General features: G+C 39.4%; 1 protein-coding gene across 1 annotated transcript in view; it reads right to left on the bottom strand.

Moving 5' to 3' along the window:
• Positions 1-22,718, bottom strand: part of LOC136863257 (RNA-binding protein with serine-rich domain 1-A) — a 142,123-nt gene that overhangs the window by 103,068 nt on the left and 16,337 nt on the right. Inside the window, exons 3-4 of the mRNA XM_067139640.2 lie at positions 12,953-13,090; positions 3,535-3,648 (exon numbers count right to left, since the gene is read on the bottom strand). Coding sequence (XP_066995741.2) covers positions 3,535-3,648; positions 12,953-13,090 — 252 coding nt within the window. The remainder of the gene's footprint in view (positions 1-3,534; positions 3,649-12,952; positions 13,091-22,718) is intronic.

Below are 22,718 nucleotides of genomic sequence, written 5' to 3'. Positions count from 1 at the left end.
CATACGACCCTCTTGACCCGAGTAATTGACCAATCACCGAGGCGAGAAGAGGAGGACATGATAACACTTTTTCCTTACATGCCTCCATTTCATCACCCTTACTTCAGAAACCTTCCGCTTTCTCTTAGCAACTGATCACAGAAGGGTTCACAAGGTGCAGTGGCTGAAGATTATGATGATATTGCATATGTGTAGAGACTCACCAATGGTACAAATACAGGGTGAAGAGAAATTCATGCACTTGGGCGTCGCAGTGCGACTTCTCACACGCCAGCAATAAAAAAATGTTTCTCAGAAAAGTTCATCCTGCAAGTACATCCGGGAGAAAAAGGACATTGAAGAGTGGCAATCTGGCATCACTGTAACTACATGTAGGGTAATTACCTCTGTCAGCACATATTAGTCGTGCTGTACAGTTGGTGCAGTGGATAGCGTTTTGGGTTAGCATGCAGGAGGTCGAGGGGTCGATCCTGGTTTGTGGCGTATGTTTTTTATTTCGTAAATGTAGTCCAGGTGATATGGTATCTGGCATCTTAATCGTCAACAGCGATTGCAAAGGGTCCTCTAGAGACCATTTGCACTTACATACTACGATCCTAGAAAGGCATGAACATTCATTTTCATTGGTCAGCTTTGAAAGACATCGCACCATTTCATTTGCTAGATACGTCACAACATGTTCAGCATTACTAAATTTTGTAAATGTAGGATACATGTGACCTAAGAAACGGTGCCTAACTGTATTACAGTATGTAATGTCCGATGGAAATTAGCAAATAAAAAGTGCGCATCAACCCAGGATTGAACCGTGGAACTCCTGCATGCCAACTCAAAACTCTATCCACTGCACCAACTGTACATCACGACTAGTACGTGCTGACAGAGATAGTTACTCTACATGTGGTTACAGTGTTGCCAGATTGCCACTATTCAACGTTCTTTTTCTGCCGGATATACTCGCAGGACGAACTTTTGTGAGAGACATTTTTTTATTGCTGGCATGTGAGGAGTCGCGCTGCGACGCCCGACTGCGAATTTTGCTTCACCCTGTATAGTGATTTTAAAAATAATTGATTGCAATTGATTAGTTATTCATATATAACGACTATGCAAATACTCAAATAGAACAAACTTTAGTGCAAATGTATGTATGGCTTTCCCTTCAGGCTACACTAGTACGGAAATACACAGGTGAAGCAAATGTACGTGGCAATTTATGTATGGACTTTTTGTTAACGTATATAAGAACTGTGTTATATTATGTGAATGAAACCATATGAAGCATATTAAAAGAATTAATTTCTTATTTCATGAAAACAAACCTCATACACTATTATTTTCAAATCCAGCTTTCCCAAGGATGATCCAGAGAGAGTAATGTATTTCCTACAATTCAGAGAAAAAGTGGACAAAGTTCTACACTGATTAATATTACTTATGCCTGTGAGCTAGCATACAACAAGAAATGCGGACTGAACTTTAAATCAAATACCGTATTTACGCGAATAATCCGCACATATTTTTTTAAAAATTTTGAGGCACGAAATTGGGGTGCGGGTTTTATTTGCACCAAGGTTGCCAACACGATCCTGGCTCACCTAGTTTTCAATGCCGAGTGTATAGTTATGCTTTATGCAACCATAGATGGAAGAAAACTGTCCCTGTATGTCATATTTAAACGGAAAACAAATCAGACTTTTAATTCTAAACTGACTTTACATGTTTTAAAAATAGCACTGTATTTTACAGAGTAATTTAAATTCAAAATTTCTTCGCGTCACGATAGAAGGCATCTTCCGGAACGTGCAGGGGTAGCTTTCCGCACTTTCACTCACTTCAGTGTGTCTATACTGTGTTTCATATTTGAAAATAGAATGAAATCTTAATTATTTTGTATTCAGCGTTTTAAGGAACTCCACAATATCACATAGCAGGCAGTATGCGGAAAAGGAGAATCCGCGAAAACTGGCGAGGGTTGGCATTACTGAATTACAAGATGGCTGTTAATTCGAAATTACGTAATTGGAAGTCCGCTTTCTGTATTACAAAGACTTTAAATTAACGAAGTTTTACTGTATCGCAAAACTAACATCAGATTTCGCCAGTGTGTCTATTTCAAGTGTTTACATTGCACGAAAAGAATTATCCACCACTGGTCGTGTTACTGTCCAGTAAAAAGAGACCACGTGTGAGAAGTGTTTTAGACGTGGAGTGTAACGAACATGTAAGTAATTTAGGAGAGGATTCTAGTGATGCAAGAGACAACGAATCTTCCCATCTACAGGGAATCGAGCCTACTTCAAGTTCAGATAAATGAAATACCTGTCACGTAAGTAGGCCTACTTGCTCATTTTCATGGAAAATATATTTCATAGCAGTGATAATGTATTTTTTATCATCTAAGGCAAAGAAGCTATATCCGTAAATTTATTTGCGTAAAGACCACGTGGACCTCGCGGAGTGATATGAAATGTTTGTTTATGCCTACGTTACTCTTTCGATGGAAGGAATTTTAGTTCATTTCATTTTTTTTCAAAATGAGCCTTCCTAAAATGAGGGTGCGGGCATTATTCGACGGCGGGGATTATTCGGGTAAATACGGTACTATGCTAAGTACCCCAAGCAGGATATCAACACTATAAAACCAGCATTAAGAGGGAAGTATTAATTTCAAGCTTATTTTTCTCAAAATGTGGTCTAATGGACATGGTCAACTTCAGCACTTAACCCTCCATTTATGACTGTGACAGTATGGAAGCTGCTGAGTAATGACATTCAGAGCTTGGCTTGTGTGTCTGGATGTTAAGAAAGGTTCTATTCATAGGGCCGGTCATCTTGCAGTAGCACTTTCTGGCCCAGTAAGAAAAGCAATGACAAACTACCCCATTCCTCACTATGCCTAGTAGCCTCAATGCTGGCACCATCAATTTTTGGACTTTCCCCATAACTGCATACCCTTTAGTGGTGTTATTTAAGGGAACCAGTCTCCAAGCAGACGATATAACATACTACTTCTAGGAAAGTTTACTTTATAGGCTGGCTACATGGTGACCTGCATTGGCAACAGAATGCTGCAGTTCAGAGCCTCACCACTCAACCAGTATGTCTCAATTCTCAAAAAATAGCAGAATAGGATTAGGAAGTACGGAAGTAATTAATGATAAGCCAACTTATAAAACAATAGGCGCAAGGTGTTTGTATTAGGATAACAATCTAACACTCTAATATAGTACTAGGAGTATATGTTCCATTATACAAAAAGATTACATTCAAGAAAATACAAAGTTTTATGAAATATATTTTGAGGGCTGCTGTGGTTCTTGTCGAGTTTATGGTTTCAGGAAAGTTAAGCAGTTATGACGAATTTGTAATAAGAGATAATACATTGATATGCAAGACTACTGTATGTAATTCACTGGACTCCGGACTTGAGTTAACTAAAAGAAACAGCAGGAGAGATCCACGGGATTTTAACAGTCACTTCTAGAGTTGTCACTCAGCTTATAGGTACACAAAATGATGCAACAAACCAACCTAGTTCTTGCCTGTGACTTGGGCTTATCTGGCCTCTTCTTCTTGTCTTCTTTTTCCTTAGTTTTTTTCTGATCAGCAGTTTCACTATGAATCCGAACACTTACAGGAGCAGGCCTGAAAAACAGTTTTATCTCCTTTACTGAGGAACTCAACTTACAAAACAATATTGAGTACATATTAAAGAAGAGTGCTACAGTTTCAGTGGGAGCAACAGGACAGAAAATGGAAGCAAAATACTTTTTCTGTTTATGAAACTTTCTAGAACATCAAGTTAAGGAAAAGTAATATACTGAGAGAAAGATGAAACAAAAAATTGTATGCAGGAGTAAGAGATATGACAGAAAATGTTGTTTTACTGAAGCTTTTAGTTTGGTAATCTAGTCTTCCGTTAGAGTTATTTCCTTCTCTACCTTGATGTAGTTGACATACATTGTATAGGGTGGGCCAAGATAAACTGAACTGGGACAAAATAATGAATAAATGAACTGCAGGGCTATATAATTTTAAATTTTTACACAAATATATCAAAGATGGAAGTCCACTTATATGCATTTCACTGTCTCTACAGGTACTGGTGAAAATGCTGATCACCATGGCTCAAGCACAGGGTAGCCCAGTGGAATCATGTTCTGTGTGACTAGCCGTAACTCATTCCGTTGGAAGTCGGCAAAGATGTTGCATATGTTCTCTTTCAGTGTGTCAATAGTTCATGGAAATATGCAAAACGTTGTTTGTCTGGTATCAGTTGATGTATGAACAGCTCGAAAATATCGGCAATGTACGTGCTGATTTCATTATATCTTTGCAGAAAATTGGTGCAATGATTCTCAAAACTGCCGACATAGAATACCGCACTCCAATCTTTGAATAATGCAGTAGTAGCTCAAATACTTCTCATGGGTTTTTTACAGACCAATACCACGTATTCTGCAAAGTAAAATAGTCACTGAGGTGAAGCCATGCCTCGTCTGTTATGAAGTTAGAGGTTTGGATCGTGGAGACCACTTCTGATTTCCTGCAGTAGCCATGTGCAGTACTGTATACATCTAGCATTGTCTGCAGATTTTAACTGTTGCAAATCCCATGATCTTGTATGGCTTCAGATTGAGGTCTTTCAGGATATGCTGGCATGGTGCTATGACAGACACCTCTTGGACTTCCTGGGGGCTCTTCAACATCCGCTGGTGAATATCTTCCTTCTGAGAAACAGTCCTTTTCAAACACAGTATTCGTGCTTATCAACCATGGATCCTGCTGCCTCAAACTTCTTTAGAATTTCATGTATGGATGAATTGGTGGGCTGATTCCTGTCAAATTTACCATAAAATTTTCTTGTACTACCCTCACTGATTTTCCCAGTGAGTAATATTCCTTACAACAAATATCCTACCCTCCTTTGTCAGCTGCATTTTGTGCCCACACTGGTGATTATCCTTACCTTGATTATTTCCCTACCTGCACCATTCCTTCTCTCCGTTCAAGATAAGGTCAGGTCAATGAGAGCTTGCATCATTCCCAGCTTCCTATGTGGAAAATGAAATATTATTATTATTATTATTATTATTATTATTATTATTATCATCATCATCATCATTATTATTGTGTTGCTAAATCGAATATCCTCTCCCATGTCGGGTTCAATTTATCTTGGCCCACCCTGAATAAAATGTGTCTTCAGATTGCATAAAATGCTGTCATTAACATTTGAATAAACTCCTAAACTTAATCCTTTATAGGGGTAGGACAATTTTACATACCAGAAAAATGGTGCCACTTTCTCTTTAATGTAAGAAGGGGAATTTATGCAGGGAAAATAAATTCTGAAAAATATGTAATAAAATGCCTGAGGAGGAAATTATATAAGAATTTAACCATACAAATATATACAGTAAACACATATTTCTAACAAAAATGCTGTGCTTGAGATCAGTACTGACAAATGTCTATAGTTGAAATATTTCCTCAGAAGTCTACAGGTAAGTGGTAAAATGCACAAAGAATGAATTTCCGTCAGCAAATCTCATACTGCTATAACACAGAATTAAAATATATACATTTCCCGTTCGTGCTGGCATTGAAATTCTTAACACGGCTTCCTATTACCTTCTCATGTCACTCTATTCTACTTTCAATCATGGCTTTGAAAATCAGCCGTCAACACTACACTACCTCTGCAGTTCACCCAAACTATTGCACCATTATGTTCCTCATAAAACTTACCACTTTTTTTTATCTGTCCCTCGATGCAGGAGCTAACCAGAGCATCTGATCGTCCTAGCCACTTGACCATAAAATAAGTCTAGTAAGTCTCCTAATTGCTAGTTGTTGGACGCACTGGTGGATGGTTGGCTGATAAAAGTGATCTCGCCTTACGCTGGTGATAAAGTAGTTAGTACCTATTCCGTTGCTGTTCAGTAGATTACGTATTTGTAGGGTACGTAGGAAGGATTACTTTGTTTCTTATCTGGGTTGGGGGAAACATGAAAAAAAATCCACTTTTTTTGGTTTGAATATCTGTAGTGTTGCTGAAAGGATACTTATAAAGACAGGTTATTACAATGATTTGTACCTGCAGCACTTTCTACATTTACATATCTACAGGTACTAGACATATTTCATACAGCACTTGTGTTGCACTTATCACGAAAGTAATAATTTCTTTAAATATTTAACACAACATCGACAGCATTGTCTTTCACTGACAAGATAGGTATTTAATTGTCCTTAATTGTTAGTGATTATTGCTGCTCATCAAATTCAAATATTCTACTGTTGACATATAGTTCAGTAAATCAGCCATTCATATATTTCTATATTTGTAATTCATTATTTATTATTATTACAATTTGCTTTACGTCGCACCGACACAGATAGGTCTTATGGCGACGATGGGATAGGAAAGGGCTAGAAGTGAGGGAGAAATCGGCCGTGGCCTTAATTAAGGTACAGCCCCACCATTTGAATGGTGTGAAAATGGGAAACCATCTCCATGGCTGCTGACAGTGGGATTCGAACCCACTATCTCCTGGATGCCAGCTCACAGCTGCGCACCCCTAACCGCACGGCCAACTCGCACAGTTATTTGTAGTTCAAGTCTCAGGTTTAGTGTTGAGAAAGGTTATTAAGTCACTGTTTTAAATGCCATCTCCTGTATTTGCAATATTGAAGCAATTAAGGGCAGCTTTAAATTTCTGTAAGCGCATAGGCAGAAAAAGAATAATAAACTGTCTAAGTATCAAGTATTTAGTTTTTCTTTGTTCCACTTAAACTGTTACATTAGGACATGCCTACGTGCAGTTTAGAATGGTAGTGCAGTTATTTTATTAGGTAGTATCTTGCCTGCTAAATTCATGTATTATCACTGTGTACTTTCAATAGTTTAGCATTTAACTTAATGGCAATTTTAATTTCCATTAGTAAAATAACAATCTGTCTGCATATTTAGATTTGTCCCATAACCCTTGTGTCATGTAATAATAATAATAATAATAATAATAATAATAATAATAATAATAATAATAATAATAATAATAATAATAATAATAATAATAATAATAATAATAATAATAATAAAAATAATAATCTGTCTATGTAATTGCGTATTTAGTGTAAGTACATTTTCTTAGTTCCAGTTAAACTGTTATTCCTATTACTTTAAAATAATAGTAGTGTGTGGCCTCCACTAACCAAATAGAATAATTCTAGTGTAATTATTTTATAAGTTAGTATCTAGGCTGTTTCACTAATGTTAAATCTTTGTGTAATATACAGTATTTTCCATATAATAATACACTATTCAATTCTGTACATATTCTCACATTATTTCATAGTTCTTTGAAGAAGATGAAATAATGACAGAGGGAGGCAGGTGTAGGAACTGTGGTTGCGAGTGGGAATTTAGGAATAAGAGGGAAGAGAGAGCGAGTTGAGGGAGATAGTATTAGGCTTTTAATGGAGGACAGGAATGAACTTAGGTCTCCCTCAACAGGCAGGCAAGAGGAAGGGGAAGAAAGAGAAGTTGAAGAAGACAGGTAGGCAAATGTTTTAAGGGAAAGGAAAATGATAACCAAGAGTTCTCCTTAGGGACTGAGTTTAGGAGATGTATCGGTTAAAAATCAGTATGAATCACTGCAGGTAGAACAGAATAGGGAAGAGGGGGAACATGGAAGTGATACAGAGGAGGGCTGAAGCAAGAACAAAGGGAATGGTAGGAAGGAAAAACACAGACAAGAGGATAGGAAGAGGGAAGTGGAACAGGGCTGTGGGGGGCTGAGAAGGGAGGAGGAAGTAGGTTCTGCAAGTGCCAGGGAAATTATGGAAGACCAGCATAGGAGAGGAAATAATGAGGTGAATGGGGCTGAGGCTCTGGTCATGGGCGAATTTATGCTTAGGCATGTGGGGAAGGTATGTAGAGGAAAAGGAACCAGGGTAGAGTGTTCTTCAGGAATTAGGTTAAGGCAGATGTTGAGGAGAGTAGAAGGGAAGGAGGAGGTGGCAATTTTCTAGGTTGGTACCAACAACGTAAGGCAGTAAGAATAGGTACTAATATAGTTGGGGATGTATGGCTTCCAGTTATGACAGCGCAGGAAAAGTTTACGAGTGCAGAGATTGTTATCAGTGGGATACTGTGTAGGGGTATACAGATTGGAGGGTGATGGGGGATTTAAATAAGACTATGGAGTGGGTATGTGGGAAACTGCGAGTGAGATTTGTAGCTCCTAATGGGTTGGTAGGAGATAGGGATCTATGCTCAGATGGCCTTCACTTGAAATGCAATGGTATGTGTAAGTTACATGGGTTTGTTTAGAAGAGTGATAGGGAGGTATATTCAGGGAAACGGGCTGGACTTGGAAGCGGTTATGAGAATATAGGGTGTTGGAAGGCAAGTAAGACACACATAAAGTTGTTGAACTGTAGAAGTATTGTACAGAGAGGAATAGAATTATGTAATTTAATAGATATATATTTGCCAGATATTGTAATAGGAGTTAAATAGCCTCCCTGGTGGCCATGATCATTAAGGCATAGAAGTGCAGAGGTCTGACACCGTGGTTAGCCGGTTCAAGTTGTTGAAAAGATTTTCACCATCAGAATGTGGGCCAGCAGGGTAGGGGAGGTGGTGAGATACAATTTCTAATCACTAGATTGTGTGCCAAAAGCCTGGATTAAATTTCAAACTTCTGCACAGTGCTCATATGTAGTGAGGGCACATGATGCTGTTGATGGTAATTCGTCCCATCAGATTGGGGCGTTAAGCCTTGAGCAGATACCTTGGTGCTATTCGACAGGAGTAGGCTATGAGCCGGCACCAGGTTTCACCCTCTCCCTTCCTAACATACAGTATATCATGCAATTCATTTCATCTCATTAACTCCTCTGATGAGGTTGACGTCAGGAAGGGCATCCGGTCATAAAAAACCGCCACTGCAGATCCATCTCACCTCATACCCGACCCTGTAGAGAAATGGGACATGGGTTGGACAAACATTGTAATAGGAGTTGAATCACAAACCGGTTTTCGTCGTAGTTAAAAATAAGTGCGATAGAAGGTTTGTAAAAGTAGGACTATTAGGCAATACTGAATAGCTGATTTGGGGGTGTTTAGAAAGGTAATTATGATCAAAGAAAAAAGTAAATAAAAATGTAAACAGCCTATGGGATGGGTTTAAAGCAATTGTTAAGGAGTGTCAAAATAGGTATGTACCTTTGAAGGTGGTAAGGAATGGGAAAAACCCAATATATTATAACAGAATAATAAAGAAATTGAGGAGGAGATACAGGTTAGAAAGAAACTGAGATAAGAATGGTCACAAAAGTAAGGAAGGATGAAAGGAGGTTACCAGAAAACTGCATTTAACAAAAAAGTCAGCTAAGAATAAAATGATGGCAAACATAATTGGCACACACATGAATTTTAGTGAAGAATGAAAAGATAAGTATAGGTACTTTAAGGCAGAAACAGAATCCAGGAAGGACATTCTGGGTATCATAAATGAACAAGGGGAGTGTATATTAAGTATTCAGTCAGCAGTATGCAAAGATAGTTTGATATTAGGATAACGTCCAGGAAGAGGAGGTTACTTCAGTGCACTCGACGTGCGTCATTGAAATACAGGCAAAACACATGATTCGTCAGATCACATTACGTTCTGCCAGTCAGCTACTCTCCACTGGCGAAGTATGGAAGTTTACCTATGGTAATGAAGATATTAACACAAAGATACTAACCAGGCAAGTTGCCCGAGTGGTTAGGGGCGCGTAGCTGTGAGCTTGCATCCAGGAAATAGTAGGTTCGAACTCCACTGTCGGCAGCTCTGAAGATGGTTTTCTGTGGTTTTCCATTTTCACAAAAGGCAAATGCTGGGGATGTACCTTAATTAAGGCCACAGCTGCTTCCTTCCCACTCCTAGGCCTTTCCTATCCCATAGTCGCCATAATACCTACCTGTGTCGGTGCGATGTAAAGCAAAATTGAAAAAATAAAATAAAAAGATACTAAATCTACTAGAAAAGCAGCTGGTATTAGTATGATTTCTGGGGATATACTAAAGGTAATGGACTGGAATATAGTGCCATATCTGAAATATTTAAGCTCACTGGACAAAAAAATTAGTCATCCCTGGAGAAATAATTACAGGCATTATTTAATACCGTGTAACTCCGCCTCTGGAGTTGATAACTGCCTGGATTTGGTTAGGAAGTGTGTCCACAAGGTTGTGCAGGTAAGCTGCATCCAGGTTAAGCCACTCGCTGAGGATTCAATTGCTCAATTCCACCAATTTGCGGGGATCCTGATGTCAGCATTTTACCCGCTACTCCAAAGTGCCCCACAGATTTTCAATGGGGTTCAAGTCAGGTGATTTTGCAGGCCAATCGAGATGTAATAGGGTGGGAGAGTGTTCATAAAAAAAGTTGCATATGCGTCCAGCCCGATAAACTTTGCCGTTGTCATCTTGAAAAACAGGGCATAAATAGCATACTCGTCATGCAGATGTTGACTGGAAGGCAGCACCTGATCATCCAGAATGTTTAAATAAACATTTAAACAAACATCCATGATACGAAAAACACCCCCAAAACATCACAGATCCACCTCTGGCTTGAACCTGACCTTGCACACATCCAGGATGAAATGCATCATTTGCCCTTCAGTGCACTCGACGTGCGTCACTGAAATACAGGCAAAACACATGATTCGTCAGACCACATTACGTTCTGCCAGTCAGCTACTCTCCACGTTCAATGATTTCTAGCCCACTGAAGATGTGCAGCTTTATGTGTCTGCGTGAGCATTGGCCTCTTGCGTGGTGACCAACTCCAAATGTTTATTGCTTGCAGTTTCCATCCCAATGTCCTGTCACAAACAGGTTGAGATGGACTTCATTCACTGACTGCAGCAATTCCTGTTGGGTTTGGAAGGGATTTTGATTCACAAGCTGTGAAACGCGTTTCTGGTCACTCTCAGTCAGGATCTTCTTCCGACCACAATTCTGACATCATGTTTCGTGGCCACGTGTAGTACACCACTGTCTGTTGACATATTGAACAGTCCGCTGTGAAACACCAACAAATCCAGAAACTTCTCGCACCATATGGTAATGGACACGGCCAAACACGATTGCCCCTTTCTGTCACATCCTTACATCTACAAATACCGACGTACATTGTCTGCTTGAAACATCAATGTCTTACTGATAGCCTTATGCTCACGTACAGGCAGTGCACGTGCGGTTAAGCGCGGTACTGATCTGCTGCGCCATCTGTAGAGGCTTAACGATCCATCTGTGCGTGCGCATTAGGGTGACTAATTTTTGTGTCCGGTGAGCTTATTTCATTAGAGTTTGCAAGAAGGAGCTATACCAAATGAATGGAGAGTTGCTATAGTAGCCGCAGTGTACAAGAGAAAGGGTGATAAACATAATGTGCATAATTACATGCCAGTCAGCTTGACATATTGCATGTAAACTCTTGGAAAGCATTGTATCTAATTATATTGGACATGTTTGCAAAATTACCAACTGGTTTGAAAGAAGACAGTAAGGGTTCTGTAAAGGCTATTCCAGTGAGGCTGAGCTTGTGAGTTTCCAGCAAAATACAGCAGATATTTTAGATGCATGAGGACAAATGGACTGAATCGCTATTGACCTATCCACAACTTTTGATAGGGTTGACAACGGGAGAATGCTGACAAAAATGAGGGCTAGTGGACTAGACAAAAGCGTGCGTAAATGAGTTCCTGAATTTCTAGAAAACAGAACTCGGAGATTTAGAGTAGGTGAAGCATTATCTGATTCTGTAACAGTTAACAAGGGGGTCCTACAGAGCAGTATTGTTGGACCTGTATGTTTTCTTATTTATACAAATGATATGAGTGAAGAACTGGAATAACAGATAATAGAAAATACATTACAGGATTGTAAGTGACTTAACAAATTACCTCTACCATGTCGTGAGATGGACAGCAGACAGTAGTTCATTGGTAAATGGGATGAAAAGTCAGGTTGCAAGTTTTGCAAGAGGTAAAGTCCTCTCAGTTTCATTTAATGTACATAAGGGTTAATATAAGAAAAGATTTTCATTGGGGAAAATGCTGAAAAGGTAGTAAATAAAGGTTACAGATATCTTCATATGGTTGTGAGAGTATTCAAGGTTTATAGTAAGGATGGAAAGGAGTGCGCATATAAGTCTTTGGTAAGACCTCAATTAGAGTATGGTTCCAATTTATGGGACCCACACCAGGATTACTTGATACGAGAACTGGAAAAGATCAGCACAATTTCTGCTGGGTGATATCTGACAAAACAGTAGTGTTATGAAAATGTCAAAAACTTTGGGCTGGAAAGACTGGGGGGTAACAAAACGAGCTGCTTGTCTAAGCAGAATGTTTCGAGCTGTCAGTGGAGAGATGGCATGAAGTGACATTAGTAGAAGAATAAGCTTGAGTGGAGATTTTAAAGGTAGGAAAGATCAAAGAAAAAGTTGGAATTCAAAAAGACAAATTGTTGCAAATATTCATATACAGGAAGAGGAATTAGGGATTGGAATAATTTACCAAGGAAAATGTTCAATAAATTTTCAAGTTTTTTTGAAATCATTTAAGAAAGGACTAGGTAAACAAGTGACAGGGAATCTGCCACTTGAGCGACGGCCCTAAATGCAGATCTATGATGACTGACTGACTGATTGATTGATTGGACAGGTGCTCAGCTGTTGTTCATGGTTCACAAACAAGGATGTGACAACAAACCACACTGAAGTGATCAGATGCAAGACAAAACTGCACAATTACTATTTAGCTAAAATCTACATCATCTTTTAGGGAGAAAGATCAATAGATCCTGCACCAGCAGAAAATGCTAGGAAGAAGAAGAAGAAGAAGAAACCTGGAAGAAGGACAGAGGGAACTAAAGGATACAAACCTCCGCTTGACTCTGGATCGAGCACTGGAACTGGTACTTGTGGTTCCAGAACTGGAAGATGATGAGCTAGAACCGGAAGTTGAAGTGCGCGATGAACTAGATTCAGTAGTAGATGATCTTGAACTGCTGCCAGATGAGCTAAAGAAAGAAAAAAAAAATCATTACAATAACTAGGATGCAAAATATATACTCTATACATAGAGCAATCAGCAAGAACTTGATTCTAGCAAAGAATCAGAAGCAAAGTACCAGTCAAACCAAATAGTATTAAGGGTGACAGTTGTTAATAGACACAGTACATAGTCTTGCAGTGCAATTAATAAAACTTCAACTAGTGTTATTTAATGCTGCACAGAGTATAACCCTTCAAATTCTATTTGAACAGGTAGTTTGTACAAAGAAATATTCTGGATAAGAGCAAGTTGAATGAACATGAATAATCTTGGAAAAAATATCACACACACAACAAAAAAAAATATATCGACTGTCAGTTAAGACTGTAAATTGGGTTCACAGGAACATATCCCGCTATACTCATCACATTAACTTTTGCTCCTGAAGGAGAAACCAAACCTTTCCCTCCCCCCAATTATTTTCTAATAGTTGGGTTGCATTCCACATATACAATGAAGGAACCCTGCTTGCTGATATGACATGTTGCAGTTTTCTTTCTACTTGCATGTTGCCATTATTTGAACAATTTTTTCCATGACTTGGAGATGAACTATTGTTATTGCTGTATCATGAAATTTTTTTCTAAAATGACTATAAATCTATCTAGTAAACGTAAATATAGTGGCAGGTTCAAATAATGTATTTAAGAACCTAGTTGGTGTAATAAAGCAGTTTCATAAGTCATGTTTTTATTTCATTCAATTTATATATAGATTTTAATTAAGATGACAAAGAAACAAGAAAATCATTAAGAACTCCTCTAAAATGGAAAGCTCATTTCAGGATGCTATTGTTAACATGTACAAGGAACTGGAAAAAGGAAGATGAAAAGATGTGTACTGCAGTGAAATAGCAGTCATAACAAGAGATGCTAAACTGGTAGAGGTAAGAATGTTAATCTTGTTTCTGTGGTATGTTTCTGACATTCTGAATTAAAAGAAATATGTACTTTCATGATCAACCTAACCTAAGAGCAGCAGAGAGTTAAAATGTTACTCTTGACTTCATGGCAGTACTGTTTGCACACCTATGTATTTCTGTATTCTTACCGACTTTTGGCATGTGTATAATGTTAATCTTTGCTTCTGGATATTATTACAGCATACATTCACTATAGTCAAGAGAGTAAGAATGAATTCCAAGAAGGTGACAACTTGTTACAGCACGCAAGCATCAAAAGTGCGCACATCCTGTGATTTGCATTCAGAATTTTATTAAGGAAGCCATTGAAAGGTTTATTTATTGTAAATTACACCACGGTACGGTAACTTCACAAAGAATTCACTGCAATATTATTTATAGTAAATTACATTCGTGACCTCTGAGAAATGTTTTGTTCATGTACACACTCATGTTCATAAAAAACAGAACACCTTGAAAGATTCCAGATAGGAAGTTCATATTCACTGGACATGTTCATTAGTATGTTCTGCAGAAATGATTAGCATTTCAGTCACCTAGGTTCAGCATGTGTCTTGTTGCCTAGTAGGCACTGGGTCATCCATGGGCACTGATAACTTGTTTCATGCGTGATGGCGTCGCCACGTATATGACGCAGATGGCATCCTGGGGTATAGCCATCTATGCTGCATTCACCTGGTTCCACAGTTCATCTTTGGTGATTGGCATTGGGTCACAGCGCCACACCCATCGTTTCACCATATCCCACACATTTTCGATTGGCGACAAGTCCGGTGATCAGGCGGGCCAGGGCAACAGTCTGACATCCTGTGACAACAAGAAGGCGCGTGTTCGTGCAGCAACATGTGGTCGCGATTGTCCTGCTGAAAAACGGCGTCTGGGGTGTTGTGCAGAAAGGGTATGGCTACGGGTCGAAGGATGTCATTCACGTAGATCAAACTGGTAAAAGCACTCTGGACACGCATCAACTGTGATTTGTGGTTGTACCCAATACCACCCCACACCATACGGCCTGGAGTTGGCTCTATATCTCTTGTGCAAATGCAGTGAATGTTATGTCTCTCCCCCTGCCTCTGGCAAACCAAAATGCGGGCCATCATTTTCAAACAAACAGAACCTGAATTCATCCAAAAATACTATCTCCTGCCATTCCTGTCCTCAGTGATGTCATTTCATACACCACTGCAGTCTAGCATGTTTATGCACATTAGTCAAAGGTAGGTGGAGAAGTGGACGAGGTGCCGGTAATCCAGACTGTAATAAACGGTGACGGACTGTCACTCCTGATAGTGTACGATGTGTTACACTGTTCCACTGTTGCGCCAGAGCCGAAGATGACGCAGATCTGTCCTGCAATGCCACTTGGATGAGGTGTGGTTCTTCTCGGGGGTGGTCTGGGTGGTGCGACCAGACCCATCTCATTGTATTGGGTATAACTTTACATCCCGCAGCCCAACGTTTATAACATTATAAGGAAGTGAAAATAATGCAAATCTTACTTGGAATTCCTTTTAGAGGAGATATGTGTTCACTGCGATGTCTAGGAACCCACCATCCCGCCCCCAAAAGTACATTTACTTTTATAACATAATAAAGAGTAGTAGCTGCCATCGTCCATGGCTAAAGTAGTTTCTTGCATTCTCATTGGTCAACGTGAACAGAATGTGACATCATTGCCATCAATGCTGATAAATACATTGCGTTACCAACCCCAGCTGAATAAAAGCACAAACAAAAAACACCATGTAAAATAACAATGCGGCTTGTAACCGTCCAGACCAATCAGATCCTATCCTAACCGTCCACACGTCAAGAACCAGTCCAGACCAATCGTGTTTCCACACGAAACTAGGGGCCTAGGGCTGCTTTGCGGCTTCTAACCGTCCAGACCAATGGTCTTGTCCACGGCAAGAATCCCAACCGTCCAGACCAATCGTCTTGTCCATGGCAAGAATCCTAACCGTCCAGACCAATCGTGTTTCCACACGAAACTAGGGGCCTAGGGCCGCTTTGCGGCTTCTAACCATTCAGACCAATAGTCTTGTCCACGGCAAGAATCCTAACCATCCAGACCAATCGTCTTGTCCACGGCAAGAATCCTAACTGTCCAGACCAATCGTGTTTCCTCACGAAACTAGGGGCCTAGGGCCGCTTTGCGGCTACTAATCGTCCAGGCCAATGGTCTTGTCCAGATCTTATCCTAACCGTCCGCACGGCGAGAATCTTGTCCAGATACTATCCTAACCATCCGCACAGCAAGAACCAGTCCAGACCAATCGTGTAACAATAATCACCACCAGCAGCTACCGAATCACCTCACTCATTAGTTCCTAAGTACAGACTTTGGCAGAACTGAGCACCGGTTTTGCGACAGTGTAAACAAACGACAGCCGCTCCGCGCGCGGCTAAATGTAGCGAGTACTGGGCTGCGAGAAGTAAAGCAATGATGTTGTATTGTACGGCCTTCTGTGAAACATTCTGGACACACCCATTGCACTGCTGACACACTTCGTCCTACACAAGCAACAATTTCCCGGATTGATGCATCACGTTCTCTCATGCCAATCATGTGCCCTCTTTCAAACTGACTCATTTAACGGTACGGTTCTCGCATACGTCTGCGAGGCATCCTACATGTCTGCTCAAGTCACACTGATCCATTAACTTCGGTTTATGGCAACGAGAGTCCCAGGCACATTTTACCAGTCAGTGGTGGTGGTAAATCTAATGTTTGTGAATAACAGTGACTCTAGAGTTAAAGTGAAAAGTTGTGGTTAATCAGTGATGGATATAGAGTGAAACAGATGCATCACCAGATAAGAGGAAGAAAGGAGTGTGCAGTCCAGGCAGTTATAAGCAAAATATTATTAAGAAAGTGATAGTTCTACGCCATCAATGCACTGGGCAAGATTGGATAAAACCATCAAGCTTGGGTTGTTTAATTACTATCCAGGTTTGTTAAATTCAGTATTATTCTGTTATTGAAAATAATGAATACCAGCAATAACTTATTTTAAAATCAGATATTACCTTTGTTTTGTTTTACACTTGCTGTTGAGCAGGAAGATAATAGCATGCTTCTATTTTGCCATTTCTCTGCTGTATAATGTTTCAGCTAGTTTAACGTAATTGAACTTGAAGTTGCTTAGTATCAATTGCATACTTTTTGAACCAGGTGCCCCAAGAAAGGCTTCAACCAGTTTGATGAGATTGACCAACCTGTATTGTTAGAGGTTATGTACAAAACGTAGTCATCTTGACGTACAACCAGTAAAAAAATATCAGGTGTACCTGCTGATTCTGCAAGTGAAGAAAAAGAGGTAAGTTGAGATGAAATGAGGTCTGAAAAAGAAGCTGAAAGTACACCCCATGAAGATAATTATATAATTCAAGTCGGAAAATTTGTTCTGGTAAAATTTTGCACTGGCTTCAAAAGAATAAGATCTAAAGTGTGTGTGGGTGTGCATGCGCACATGTGTGTGCAGTATTCTTGAAATATTATATGGCGATAAAATGAGTTTCAAATCACATGGTAGAAGATATATTTTTCAGGCAGTTAACAATGATGCATCAGCAGTGTGCATAGAGGATATACAGTATATAATTTCCAAGATGACATTAGTTCACAAACTGAAAGTGACCACGGGTTCCGGAATTCTAAATGGAAGCCAAATTATCAGAAAAGTACATACTACTCTATACACAGTACTGCCATAAGTTGTGTGTGTTTGTTTTTGTTTTTTTTGTTTTTTTCGCTATTTGCTTGATGTCGCACCGACACAGATAGAGATGGGACAGGAAAGGCCTAGGGCCTTAATTAAGGTACAGCCTGGTGTGAAAATGGGAAACCACGGAAAACCATCTTCAGGGCTGCCGACAGTGGGGCTCGAACCCACTATCTCCTGGATGCAAGTTCACAGTTGCGCGCCTCTAACCGTACAGCCAACTCGCCCGGTCACATTACTCATTTAATAGAGATTCTGTCCAGATTACGTCAAACTAATCTAACTGTTAACCTTTCAAAAATTTTCTTGGCTCGTGCCTCCGTAAAATTTCTAGGCCATATTCTTTCATCAGAATGCATCTTGGTCGATCCTCAAGGGACCTCTGCTATAAATCAAATTCCCCCCTCCAAGAATCCTAAACAACTTTGTACCTTTTTGGAAATGACTGGGTCTTATAGGAAATTGATTTCCCTTTATTCCCATATTTCTGAACCCTTTCACTCTCTTAAACATAAGGGTGTAAAATGTCATTGGTCTAATACCCAAAATCAAGCCTTTATTAAGTTGAAACCTCTACTCGTTCAGGCCCCTTATCTTTCAGATACCAAATTTTTCTCTCCCATTTGAAATACACAGTGGCACATCCAATATTGCCATTGGAGAGGCCCTTCATCAAATTATTGACCAACAAGCTTTGCCAACTGCTTATTTTAGGGTAATCTTTTATCCCTCACTGAGCGTCAGTGCTCTACCTATGAAAGAGAAGCTCTAGCCCTTATGTTAACTTTGGAACACTTTTCTAATTATATTGAACATAAAGAATTCACTGTCCTCACCGACAACCAAGCATTAGCCTGGCTCTTAAAATGCTCCTAAGATTGGATGCAATGGTCGCTGGTTAATGCGCTTGTCTAGATCTAAGTATTCATTAAAATTTGTACCAGGTCACCACAATATTGTGGCTGATGCTCTTTCTAAACTTTTTGATCCTTCTGGGGATTCTAATTTAGATTCCCTTTCTAATTTCCCATCATGGCACATGGGTGATGTCAATGCTGTTGTGTCTCCGGCTAATTTTCCTGCATCCTTTGAATCGTGCCATAGCTACCAGCTCACTGATCCTTACTGCACACAATTGCACCAAAGTATTTCTCAGTCAGACTATAAAGGACCTTTTCTCGTATTTTGTCTACTTTTTATTGGCCGAAATTATAAGATGCCGCCCAGACCTTTGTACGTATTTATGAATCTTGCCAGGAGGCCAAGCCATGTAATGCATTACCTCCTGGTACTTATTCTGCTGCACCTCCCTCATATCCCACTGAAGTTTTTTATATAGACCTTGTGTGCCCCCTAACACGATCATCCAAAGGAAATGTATGTATATTCACCTTACTAGATAGGTTTTCTAAATTTTTGGTTATCTGTCCAATTAGAAATGCTTCCAACACTAGCAAAATAAATCTTCTAGTCAATCAAATTTCCACAAAAATTAGTGTCAGATAATGCTGCTATTTTTACTGCTAAAGCATTTTATGACGTGTTTCTCCTTAGGCATCAAAAAGGTCTTCACTACACCATATAACCCCCAAGCAAATCATCAGAACTTGAAAATAGTTCTCTCTATCTTTCATTGTGATAATCACAAAACCTGGGACACAGAGCTCCCTCCGCTTGCCTTTAATTCTACTATCAATGATTCGACTAAGCATACTCCTGCTAATTTATTTTTGGGCCGTGAGCTTCATTCTCCCTTTTCCTTAAATTGCAACCTCCCGACACTATTATATCATCAGAACAACACTCGCTCTTCAAAACAAGCCTGGGAATCAGCCTTGAAAAATCTACACAAAGCACAGCAATTACACCGTAAGAAGCATAATTCCAAACGTGTACCCTACACATTTAAACTAGGGGATTCAGTTTTATTATTGAATCATCCTGAAAGTTTGGTTATGAATAGCCAATCCGCAAAACTTTTCTTAAAATAGACATACTAGCTTTTCCCTCCCCTGTGAAAATATTTTGGATTTGTCTGATGTTAAACGTGCTCATTTATCTCAGATAAAACCATTTATCCCTTGCCCCCCCCCCCCTTCTACCCTTGCCTCAGGAGCATGTCCGATTACTGCTTTACTTGTCCACTGGCCTCTACTGTCGTAAGGCTCTTCCCAACTCCAACACCCTATTTCACATACATCATTCCACCCCCCTTTTTGTAGAGAGAGAGAGAGAGAGAGAGAGAGAGAGAGAGAGAGAGTGTGTGTGTGTGTGTGTGTGTGTGTGTGTGTGTAGAAAAAAATATCTCTATCTCTTGCCTAACCCTTTTTGTGCGCGCGTGCTCGCTCTTGCATCCACTTATTCAGCAGCCCCCTTTTCTTCTTGTTCTTTATCAATTTCAACCCTATCACCGGCAATGTTAAATTCTGTACCAGCAGCCATTTTGTGTGATAATTACCTACCAAGTTGATTCTTATTTTCATCCTATTGTGAATGATGTTCCATGGCACTGTTTCATATTGCTGGAAAGCTAATACACCACAGATTCAGATGGTAATGTTAACTTTTCTGTGAGACTTCAAAGAACAGAAATTGAGACTTGAAAATGGTGAAATTATTATTTCATGAGCAATATAAAAATTCTAACAACGTAAAATACGAGATGAAACATGAAAACACAAAATCCAAGATATAAAAAATGATGCACATATAAATACATAATACGTGTGAAAGTTTAAAGTCTTGCAATAACATCTGTTTGTTTGGTAAGAAAAAATGTATTTTCCCACATATGAGCCATGTTAGGCCTATACCCTACGCGGGTGCACGAACTTGTTATATAAATGTTATTACAGCAGCTATACTACATACTGTACAAGCTAACTGAAATGAAAATACTGTAGACAGAAATAAAAAATAACAAACGTGCACTTTTAACTCGCCAAATAAGAGTGGTAGTGATAACAAGTACAGCACCATTTGTATAGCAGCGAGTGGCTCATTTGTTTCCAAGGAAACATATACAAGGAGCTTGATTCTATGATGAGAATGAGTAAGAAGCATCTGTAAACTTCAAGGGTGACAAGACAACACATGTCACACCGTCTGTCAGTGGAATAGTGTTACTAAATGAGGAAATAAAAATGCGTCGAAGAATCGACTCTGCCGCTACAGAAATGGGCAAACCGCCCATTCATCGACGCCTGCCGGTTCTAGGGTTACTTAAATTCTTATACAAAAATAATTTTTTTTTTTTGTAAAATGCCATTCATCATGTTGATTGTATTTCCCTCCATATACCCCACTTTGTTTTCTTTGGAGTACTCCACATTATCTATCCCCTTTTCCCTTTTTCCTCCGAGAACACTATTGAAACTTGGGGACGTTTTTGCTGCGTCAGTTATTTCTTCTTCCACTGTAATATATATTATCTTCTCTACGGACCTGTGTGCTGCTGTCTCCTGGTTGACACCACCAACGATTCTGCACCACATCTTGTCCTGGACCACCATTTCTTCTGCTGCTTCTTTAAGAACATACCACCTTCTACCTACTACACTGTACCATCGCAAGAAACAAGACTGAAGATCTACGTTTCTATGGCCTAAAAGAAAAGAAGTTCTGTGGACCCATCCTTTTTTCTTTTTCTTTTTGGCGAGCATGGGGATATTGTACTGTGAGGCAAATACTCCGGACTTACCTCGCACATCCCTGGTACTTCATTTTAAAACTACCTTCTTCCGCCCTTGTTGTTCACACACTGGCCGCCATTTTGGTCAATCCCCTTACTCTCCCGCTCCCCTGACGTCAATTCTACTTCTTTTAACTTCTAGAATGAACTCAAATTCATATAAATACATGCCACCGGCCCAACCCGGCAGGTTGAACGAGAGCCTGTTCCCCGGTGGATGTACGAGCACATGATCTTGGGCAGAGCTCTGTTCCATGGACTGCAACAATTTTCCAGGTGAGATATAGAGAGCAAATAATGCGAGATATCTTCTTTATTATATTTGTCATTCCTTATGGAGTTGGGGGAGTCGACGTACAGGCCAGTATCTTTCTTTCTGTGTCAACGAGCAACCGACTTCTGAACGACTCTAGGGATCTCATTCGGTGCATTTAAACTGTTCTAACTTTTGATCTATCCTCGAGTGTTTTGGACTCATTACTTCACCTATCTAACAACAAAATTTTCTGGTTGTGTCTCGCTTTCCTTCACCTCCTCCATTCCCTAGCCTATCCTATATTTTGTTAAATTTGTTTGTATCAATCACAGTATATAGATCATTAAGATATTTTGTATAAGAATTCATCAACCTTAGCTTCTATTTCATAATATGTTTAGCAAGTTTTGGTGAATTTCATTGTTGATCATGTTTAATAGGCTTATTTTGCTTACCTAAATTTATGTAGCACTTATTTATTCTCCGAATACATTCCCCTGGCACATTAGTCATTGTAAAAATTTCCAACATTGATGAATGTACATGTAGGGGCCTAGCTCAACTGCTTTGAGTAAAGTTGTTTTCATCACCCTTTTTGTAATGTAATCGCCTATGTATTTTGCCCTAACGTTTTTTTGTGAAACTTATCTTATATTTGCAATGGAAATGATTCCTGCTACTGTTTGTTATCCCTGCTGGTCGGAAATGTACACAATGCATTTATTGAAGTAAAAGTAATTGTTATTATTGAAACTACCACTTCCTTTAACTACACTTATCGCTACCACTCTCTACATCCCCGGATTCATTTGGCCTCATTTCTACTGCGTATGCTTGCCACAATAACTGTTCCATTATTATTATTATTATTATTATTATTCATGAGCTCTTAACCTGTTCTCAATTATCGAACTCGCACTTGGCCAACGACCCGTAACAAGCGGATGCTTAACAAAGACGCTGTTCCCTCCATAAATGTTTTTTTTTCTTGTGTAGCAT

Source organism: Anabrus simplex, chromosome 2, assembly GCF_040414725.1.
Source record: "Anabrus simplex isolate iqAnaSimp1 chromosome 2, ASM4041472v1, whole genome shotgun sequence".
Classification (NCBI taxonomy): Eukaryota; Metazoa; Arthropoda; class Insecta; order Orthoptera; family Tettigoniidae; genus Anabrus; species Anabrus simplex.
The sequence above is the reverse complement of the archived record's forward strand: the minus strand, read 5'-3'. Positions and strand labels throughout refer to the sequence as shown.